This window comes from Triticum dicoccoides, chromosome 1B, assembly GCF_002162155.2.
Source record: "Triticum dicoccoides isolate Atlit2015 ecotype Zavitan chromosome 1B, WEW_v2.0, whole genome shotgun sequence".
Classification (NCBI taxonomy): domain Eukaryota; kingdom Viridiplantae; phylum Streptophyta; class Magnoliopsida; order Poales; family Poaceae; genus Triticum; species Triticum dicoccoides.
In genome coordinates this window covers 452,470,522-452,479,980 of record NC_041381.1, presented here as the reverse complement: position 1 = coordinate 452,479,980, position 9,459 = coordinate 452,470,522, and the positions used below count along the sequence as shown (strand labels likewise).

The following is a 9,459-nucleotide window of genomic DNA, read 5'->3' as shown; positions in this document are numbered from 1 at the left end:
TAAACTCATACTGCAGTATAATTTTGTGAGCCGGAGGCGGCAGTCTTGCAGTAAGACGTGACCGTGGCATGTCCCTCCTGAGCCCGGTCTTGACGCTATCCGAGATATACTATTGATCAGCATTTATGTACTTCCTCCATCCGGAAATACTTGTGCTGCATTTTTCCTGCATTTCAGGGTCTAGTCCGTTGTAAAGCTGGCGTAGAGGTTTCGTCCGATCCCAGCAAGCAAACAAAAGGCGTTTCTTTCTTCCGCCAAAAGAAAGAAAAGGCGACCTCGCCGCCAGGAGTCTTCCCTGCCGCCGCCGTCCGGCGGCTCTCCTCCGTCGGCGGCCTCGGTCGTCGGTGGTGAGGGGGTCGCCGGATCCACGCGCGTGGATCGTTTTCTCTTTTGTAGATTAGGAGTTTAGGCCGTTCATCGTCTTGGCTTCGGCGGCGGCGATGGCGGCGCTGAATAAAGTTTCTTCGGACCCTACTCCAACAAGGCGATCGGTCCTATAGTTGGGGATGGATTTGGCAATCAGTCTGTTCAAGCAAGGATTGCGTTGCGGCGACGACATCCTTGTGGTGAACCTGTGTCCTCGGGCTCCGCCGTTGCGACGGCGTTTGCTCCAGCGCCGGCGCGGAGCTTGGGAGGTAGTCCAGGAGCGGATGCAGATTGTGGTCTGCATCGGCGGCATCTGGAAGATGATGGATCATGTGCTGGGTTCGCGGTTCGTGGATGGCAGATGTGGTTTTCTCCTCCGGCGTTCTAGTTGTGTGGGGGTGCCAGATCTGGAGTTCGATGGCGTGTCCGGGGTGTTGCCCCGGTCTGATTCGTTCAACGGTAATGATTTTATCTTTGGTGAACCACCTTGGAGGTCCGCAAAGCTGCATGTCAGCGATGGAGCCGCTACGAGCTCGGGTGCGAAGGTGATCCGTCACTTTCCCATTTGGTGGCTACTGTCGTGGTTTCAGAGGCAGGTGACGGATGTTGGTGTTAAGTTCAGAGGTTTTTTTAATCTTGATTGTAATTTTACTTCTTGGTTGTTGTTCCTTTGTGCAAAGGCTAACTTTCTACTGTCTTTTCAGTTTTGTCAGGTCGGTTACGTGACTTGTACTATGATACTTATGATATAAATGAGACACGTATTACCATGAAAAAAAAAGTTTCGTCCGATCCTATCGGGTAAATCCCTGAACGTGGGATGCATTTACCTTTACGATTGGCTGGGTTGGGCCTGTAGAAACCGTGTCGCTCGGGCAAGGTTCGATAGCTCCGCATATTAATTGCCGCGCCGTGTGATCGCCGGCAATGACAAGGTGACTGATCGATGCACCTGTGGCACAGGAAGGATGGGGTTCTGCTTCTGCACAAAGCCCATATCCATGTATAAATTCAACACCACTCCCGCTGTAATCTGCACATAGCCAAACAGCCATTTCCTGCCCAGCTCAATGGCCTCGCCGTCCTCCATGCCTGCCCGTATTCCCATCTTCCTCCTAGTACTGCTTTCTGCCATCTCGTTTTCTTCTCCCAGTCCGACCAACGGCAGCGACACCGACCTCGCCGCCCTGCTGGCTTTCAAAGCGCAGCTCGCCGACCGTCTCGGCGTCCTTGCCGCCAACTGGACCACCGGCACGTCTTTCTGCCACTGGGCTGGTGTCTCGTGCAGCCGGCGCAGACAACGTGTCACCGCTTTATCATTGTCTGACATGCCTCTCCTTGTTTTCTTTCCGTCTTTAACCTCAGGAACACCAATCTCACAGGGACTATCCCGTCCGAACTTGGTAGGCTACATCGTCTCAGGTTCCTTGGTCTTCATGAAAATAGCCTGTCAAATGCCATACCTGCTGCCCTAGGCAATCTCACGAGGCTCGAGTTTCTCTATCTTCATTTGAACCAGTTGTCAGGCCAGATCCCTCCTCAGATGATGCTACGCAGGCGTAACCTTACACAGATTAATCTGTACGGGAACGGCTTGAGTGGACAAATACCTCCGTATTTGTTCAACAACACGGCTATGTTGACGTTCATTAATTTTGGAAACAATAGTCTCTCAGGTCCTATACCACACGCCGTTACATCACTATCCATGCTTGAATTATTAAGACTGGATTTTAATCAACTCTCTGGCCTAGTGCCACAAGCCATGTTCAACATGTCTAGATTACAGGAAATTCCACTAGTAAATAATCGTAACCTGACTAGAACTTTTCCGAGCAATCAAAGTTTCAGCCTCCCTATGTTACAGTTTATTTCCATATATGGTAACAAATTTGCCGGTCGGTTACCATCAGGGTTTGCATCATGTCAATACCTACAAGTAATTGATTTGCACGAAAATTCTTTTGTGGATGTTCTGCCAACATGGTTGGCCAAATTGACAAACCTCAAAAAACTTAACTTGGGTTTTAATCACCTTATTGGCTCGATCCCGGCGGCCTTTGGTAATCTTACAAAACTCACTCAACTACAACTCGCAAACGGCAGTCTAACAGGTGAGATTCCACCAGAATTAGGTCTTATGCAGGAACTCTCTTATCTAGATCTTCAATACAACCAATTGATTGGTAAATTTCCAGCTTCGCTCGGTAACTTATCCAAATTGTCCTACCTAAATTTCCAAGTGAATCAGTTGTCCGGTCAAGTACCATCAATGCTTGGAACAAATACAGTTTTGAATATTCTTGCTTTGGGAGACAACAATTTAGAGGGGAATCTAGATTTCTTGTCAGCTCTTTCCAAGTGCAGACAACTCCAATTCCTTGATTTTGAAAAAAATCGTTTTACAGGCACCATCCCTGGTTATGTGGGAAAATTCTCAACACGTTTAAACTATTTTGGTGCAGGTGCCAACCAGTTGACAGGTGGACTTCCAGTAGCAATTTCAAATATAAGCAACCTTCTATGGATTGATTTTCGGGATAACCTATTCACCGGGCCAATTCCAGAATCTATCACTATGCTGGAAAATCTTGCATGGCTTGATCTCTCCTGGAATAACATGCCAGGCCCTATCCCTACACAAATGGGTATGCTTCGAAGTCTAGAACGATTGTTTCTCCAAGCCAACAAATTATCAGGCTCCATACCAAGAAACTTTGGTAATCTTAGTTGGTTAGAAAGCATAGACTTGTCATATAACCAGTTAAGCTCAACGATACCAACGAGTTTCTTCCACCTGGATAAACTTATCACACTTGATCTTTCACACAATTCCTTTACTGGTGAAGTACCGGTAGATGTTACTGGCCTAAGACAAACATATCAAATAGACATGTCTTCTAACTTGTTGATAGGAAGCATACCAGAAACATTTGGACAACTTAGTATGCTTACTTACCTAAATCTATCACATAACTCCTTCAAAGGCTCAATTCCAGTTCATCTCGAAAAAGTAAAAAGACTAGCATCATTGGACCTCTCGTTTAACAATCTTTCGGGTACAATTCCAGTGTTCCTTGCTAACTTTACGTACTTGAATACCTTGAACCTATCATTCAATAGGCTAGAAGGACAAATACCCGAGGGAGGTGTTTTCTCAAACCTCACATTGAAATCTTTGGTTGGGAATCCTGGGCTATGCGGCGCTCCGCGACTAAGATTTCCACCATGCCTTGATAGAAATCATTCAAGTAAAAGACACTTGCTTCAATTTCTACTGCCAACACTCATATTAGCTTTTGGCGCCATTGCCATTTACGTATACCTATGGTTCAGAAAGAAACTTAAGAAGGGAAAGGACAATGCTTCTGTTGATCCAACTGATGCCATAGGCCATCAAATAGTCTCCTATCATGAGCTTGTTCGCGTCACCAATAATTTCAGTGATGAAACACATCTTGGGATGCGGAAGCTTTGGAAAAGTTTTTAAGGACCAACTGAGCAATGGTTTGGTGGTTGCGATAAAAGTTCTTGACATGCAACTAGAGGAGGCCATCCGAAGCTTTGATGCGGAGTGTCGGGTGCTTTGTATGGCGCGACACCGCAACCTGATAAGGATAATTAACACATGTTCCAACCTTGACTTCAGAGCACTAGTGCTTCAATACATGCCAAATGGCAGCTTAGAGTTGCACCTTCATGGATCACAGAGCACAACAACGCGCTTGGGATTCCTTGAGAGACTGGGCATCATGCTTGATATTTCGATGGCAATGGCTCATCGACACCATGAGCACTACGAGCTGATCTTGCATCGTGACTTGAAGCCTAGCAACGTGTTGTTTGACGAGGACATGACGGCGCATGTGGCAGACTTTGGCATTGCAAGGTTGGTTCTAGATGACAACTCCATGATAAGTGCGAGCATGCCTGGAACAGTTGGGTACATGGCATCAGGTATTTAATTAGCTTGTTGTTGTTATTTTGCTCAGCAAACATTTGTTTAAACCAATGATAAATTATGACTCGACTCAAAACAACATGGTTGAGCAACTGCATCTAATTTATATTTTTGTTTTTTCTCAAACAGAGTACATGTCACTTGGAAAAGCATCGCGGAAGAGCAACGTCTTCAGCTATGGGATCATGCTCCTTGAACTCTTCACTGGAAAGCAGCCCACTGCCACTATGTTTGGCGCACAATTAACGCTCAGGCGGTGGGTTCATGAGGCATATCCTGCAGAGCTTGTCAAGGTCGTCGATGGACAGCTACTACATGGCTCCTCTCTTTCTAGCTGCACCTTGGACGATGGGTTTCTTGCTTCAGTATTTGAGTTGGGTTTGATTTGTTCTAGCGACTCTCCTGACCAGCGAATGACGATGCAAGATGTGGTCGTGACACTGAAGAAGGTCAAAGCTGAGTACACTAAACGGACAGCAAAAACATGACGTAGCACAATGGAATTATCGTTCTCCTTTGCCTTGTTTTTAACAAAGTACAGACGCAAGCGCTCATACAATATGTATACAAGATGAATTTTCTACCTGTATAAGTATAGCTAATTCGATGTACATACATTTTCTTTTTGCGAAAACGATGTACATACATATACATGATGATTATACCTCTATATGTATACCTAATTTGAATTAGCTAGTACTTAATTTTTCGATAGTGTCCGTTATGTCTGGCTCTCCACCCGCATACTTGTCCATAATAAAGGTCCACTTAAGTGTTGTGATATGGCTCCCGGTGACAGGTAGCCATTTGTTTTGAAAAAACATACTTTCGAGACATTATAACCTACAAAATATGTTACTCATTTAACAAAACGACTTACTAGCACTACCTTCATGGACCAAACGAGTTTGCAGTATACATGACATTTAGTTCATGGACTTCATATTTGCTTGCCGAATCCTAAGATCTCTGAACACAAAAAACATGGCTTTACATACATTTGCACAACTGGCAATGACGAAACAACTTGTATTATGCCGGACTATACTTTTATCTAATGTTACTTTATACAATGCAGGTTTCACAATAACAATTTGCAGGCAACCCAAAAAATCTCAACTCAGCATTACTGCTGTTACTGTCCCAGGTAAAGGGGAGCTGCCGAAGATATGCCACTTCATATATTCTTCCAAACTATGCCTACTTACAGAAACCAATTAGGTAACACATCTGGTTTTCCATGTGCCAGAAATTTGGGCAGCAAAGACAAAACCGAATCTGGAGACAGGACCGTTCCTGAAACTCAATCGCTTCCGTACTTTTTGGGTTTTCGGACTCGTTGGCTCCTCCGCGTGTCCACAGCTACGAAAACAGGCTTTTCATTCTTCAGATTGTGCAGATCTTTCACAGTTCTCTTCTTTGCAGGTACATCAGGGGACTTCTCGATTTGCTCTTCCAAAGGAGGCAGAGAGCTCCCAGATTTCTTCTTTGGTTTCTTGCTTCGTTTATTTCCAGGACAGACTTGCTTCACACTTGGAGCTATTTCATAAACTGGTTCAAGCTTAACCACCTGTCTTGCAACAGTTTCTTCTCCTCTGGAAAGAAGGGTGTTAGCAACCTTATTAGCCAGCTCCACATGATTCTGTGCTTCCTGCTTCACCTTCTCAAACTGCTGGTACCCTTCTACTAGGGCTGCTCGATTGTCTATTAGGACATCATCAGCATTCTGCAAATACAATAAAAAATCATCAGCTAAAAGTGTGTTCGACAAATGTCCATCCAAAAGTTGGTAGTATGTCTCCATTTCACAATAATTCAAGGATAAAACTACAAATCTGATACATGGTTTAATATTAAATTTGACTTGACTAGTTAGCTACAATCATGAATGGATGGTAAACATAGGGGAAACGACACGAATCATATGAGCTTCAGCACTCCTTCCTCATAAAAGTGTAAACAGTGCCCAAAATCATTAGTTTCAGGTTGTTACCCAACAATCTACTTCAAGACGATTACAATTACAAAGACCTGCATTCGTACAACTGAAACTCCTAAGATGGTAACACTGAAAGTATAGATTATTCATTACATTTGGTTCTGAATTGTCAAATTATAATTATTTTTTAAAAACTGTGTGGTTAAAATAGAGAAGAATGATATGGAACATGAGCTTACTTCTTGGTATAATTCTCCTAGATGAGTATGATGAATTAAGGGATTATCTGCACCAAAGAGTGTCTCAAATGTGACTTTTTTTGCATATGGTTGTGTTGCACCTTCTTCTGCGATATTTCTCTTTCCATATTCCATTGCATAGTCAGTGCACCTATCTGATAAAGCAGTTGGAACTCCAACAAGTGGTCTAGGTTTATCCTCCTCCTGAAGCAAACTATTCAGATCCCTCTTTTTCTGAGGACGGTGCCCATCCTTCTTACAAGAGGCTAACTGGGTTTGAGCCTTCTGACTCTTTGGAGGCACCTTAACTTGTGCGTGGCTGCAAACCTTGCTGAGATGACCTTGAAGCCTAAGGACTCGAGACTGGATACTATCAATTGTCCGAAGAATATCTGTTAAAGAATATTGTTCTAAGACCCTGTCTGTTTCCTTAGACTCCGGTAATGTATTGTCAGGACCTCTTCTTTTGGTATCCTCAACAACTGCATTAGAAATTACAAGCAAACCAAGGATTAGACATTGGTAAAATAAAACAACGCCGCACCATATATACAAAACAATGACCAGGATGCACGTGTTCTGGTTTTCCAACTTCAATAATCTAACTATAATAACTACAATGACATTCAATATTGTCGTATCCCAATATATTATCAACAAATAAGTAATAACAAGATACATAAAGGGATGGACAGTCAAAATAAATACGATAGATGCAAAAGCGGCTAACATATGTATATCAAGATCAAAGGCTGTAAAGATAGCAGTGGCCGGAGCTACATCCACATCTTTGGGCAGGCCAAAACAGACCAGCTTAAAAAATACTAGTACAGTACATCTGAAGTTTTGCTCTTAGGGCCCAAATTCAGCACCAGTCTTCACTAAATTTTCGTTGAGCTGAGCAGGCCATGGCCTGGTTTTGCCCAGCCGTAGCTCCGCCACTGAAAGATAGTAAAGTGAGGCCAAGCAGTAGTTTGCACCCAACAAATTTTTGCAAGTATGTCACATCTCAGAACTTGCCTGCACTGATTAGCAGGGTTGCTAATACCGCTCGAGTCATATTAAGTAGGTAATTAGCGTTTCCCTTTCTTTTCTAAATGAGAGCAATGTGCATTCTTTGAAAGAAATAAATTCTAGAAAAGAGGTAATCTAAAACTAATAATAAAAGTTACTTGCCAAACCCACAGTTGTGTAGCACAAACAATTAATGTTATATGTACATAGGACATAACTATGATAAACATTACACTTTCTACATTCAAACTAATAAAATAGGAGAACTTTGAGTGCAAGGGCAAAGCCATCCACCATACCTGCATCATCGTAAATCAACAGACCATCTGTTTCAGCTCCACTGTTTCTGTTTTTGCTTTCTGCAAAAGAAGGAGACACGTCATCATTACCAAGTATCAGTACAAGCTCCGTGCAAAATACGGATCTACTGCAGGATATAAAATATAAAATTTCTAGCCCTACAGAATAAGGATAGATGTCAAACCATGATAATAGGATAATATTTGATGACTATCCATGTACAATGAGGTGTCCACGATGTCTTCAAGCCTTTGCCGTTGTCTCCTCTTCATAATATTTCTATCATGGCCTTGGGCATCCAGTTTTGCCAGATCTGGACCAGAAGTATCTGTTGCAATCATCTCAGACTGCAGATCTTTTTCATGACTGATTAAAGCAAGTTCCCTGTCATACTTTGCTACTTGCGACGAAAGCTCCTTCATACGCAATTCTAACCACTGGCATCGCCACATAATTGGGCGAACGGCCTTTCTCCACTCAGCAGTCACTTGTTTATGTCTGAAACATGATTTATGTCATTTACAAACTATTAATAATAAGAAAGGGATACAGAGTACACAAAACAAATTTCATTTACAAATATCACATAGCAGAAGTATTGCGCATTCATGCGCCAATCTTAATCGCCCCTAATCTATTTCAAGGTATAAGGCACCCCAAAATAGGCATGCTTTCACTTGTGCATGTGGGGCCTGTTTCACACTTCGAATTTTGCATTTTTTTTGGAGTCATGAAATTTGGTGACAACAGGGCATGTGTAAAAGGGACACAGTAGCACATGTCAGATTAGTTCTTATTTTATTGTTATGGTAATCAGTAAAAGAAATTATCCATTTTACAGTATCCAGTAATTCTATCAATAGGACATGCCCGACCTTTCTTTTGTGCTGAAACAAAACCATGCAAAGATAGAATGGAAACTTGACAAGGGCTTGCGGAGATATGTGCACCTGGCCGTCTTTGGAAGAGAAGCGGCGCCATCCACATTGAAATTGCCCAGGAAAGGCGATTCCACCTCCATGTCGTGCATGCCTGACTTGGTCTCGTCATCAGATACAGAGCAAGAGGGCCCAAATGAGCTTGAGCACTCCGTGCTGTCCCCATGGCCGTCTTCGGAGAAGCAAAGATTATCAGCAGCCGTATCGCCTGAAGACTCGATCGTCTCCACCGTATGACCACGGACAGGCACCGGCGCGCCGGGGCCGGGGCGAGCAGGGGGGTGGGGGCGAAGAAGGTTACCCCGACAGCTGGCCCTGCCATGGGCGTCATGGCCGTTGCTGCCCACCGCCGGAGCCGCTGCCATGGCCAAAAAGCAAGAAAGATCCCCAACCGCGGAGACCAGAAGAAGAAGAGGAAAATGCGCCTCCTTCGCGCCTCCCCGAAAAATTCCCCAGGATCAAGAAACCCCCTGCGGACCAGGGGCGGATCTAGACGGACGGCGCGCGCCCAGGAATCGCGGGACTGGACTAGTCGCCGGACGAAAACCGCCCCATACCTCACAACCGAACGGCCAGAGACTCCGGACGGAGCGGAGGGGGCAGGAACGCGACGCCCCGACGAGGAAGGACGGGGACGGCGGTGGGCCGCGGGAAGCGATTACTCGGAGCGGGAAGGTGCGGATTTCCGGGTGGAGGGAGGGG

General features: G+C 44.4%; 1 protein-coding gene and 1 pseudogene across 1 annotated transcript; one reads left to right on the top strand and one right to left on the bottom strand.

Annotated features, from left to right (window-relative positions):
* The first annotated feature begins 1,416 nt into the window (after nucleotides 1–1,416).
* LOC119340682 lies at nucleotides 1,417–5,037 on the top strand (annotated as a pseudogene).
* A 305-nt stretch (nucleotides 5,038–5,342) lies between these two features.
* On the bottom strand, nucleotides 5,343–9,450 carry LOC119340672. The gene is made up of 5 exons (XM_037612598.1): nucleotides 8,770–9,450; nucleotides 8,004–8,317; nucleotides 7,819–7,878; nucleotides 6,506–6,987; nucleotides 5,343–6,053 (listed from the first exon to the last, which is right to left on the bottom strand). Exons 1-5 carry the CDS (start codon nucleotides 9,120–9,122, stop codon nucleotides 5,631–5,633), a joined length of 1,632 nt encoding a protein of 543 aa, XP_037468495.1. The 5' UTR covers nucleotides 9,123–9,450; the 3' UTR covers nucleotides 5,343–5,630.
* Nucleotides 9,451–9,459: the final 9 nt, after the last annotated feature.

What these genes read in the sequence shown, in the direction of transcription:
- LOC119340672 (XM_037612598.1), bottom strand. Translation starts at nt 9,122, where the DNA reads ATGGCAGCGGCTCCGGCGGTGGGCAGCAACGGCCATGACGCCCATGGC. An exon ending in TCTCTTCCAAAGACGGCCAG is followed by an intron (nt 8,318 to 8,769) that starts GTGCACATATCT and finishes ATCATGTTTCAG; the next exon opens with ACATAAACAAGTGACTGCTG. An exon ending in TAGGAGAATTATACCAAGAA is followed by an intron (nt 6,054 to 6,505) that starts GTAAGCTCATGT and finishes TTGTATTTGCAG; the next exon opens with AATGCTGATGATGTCCTAAT.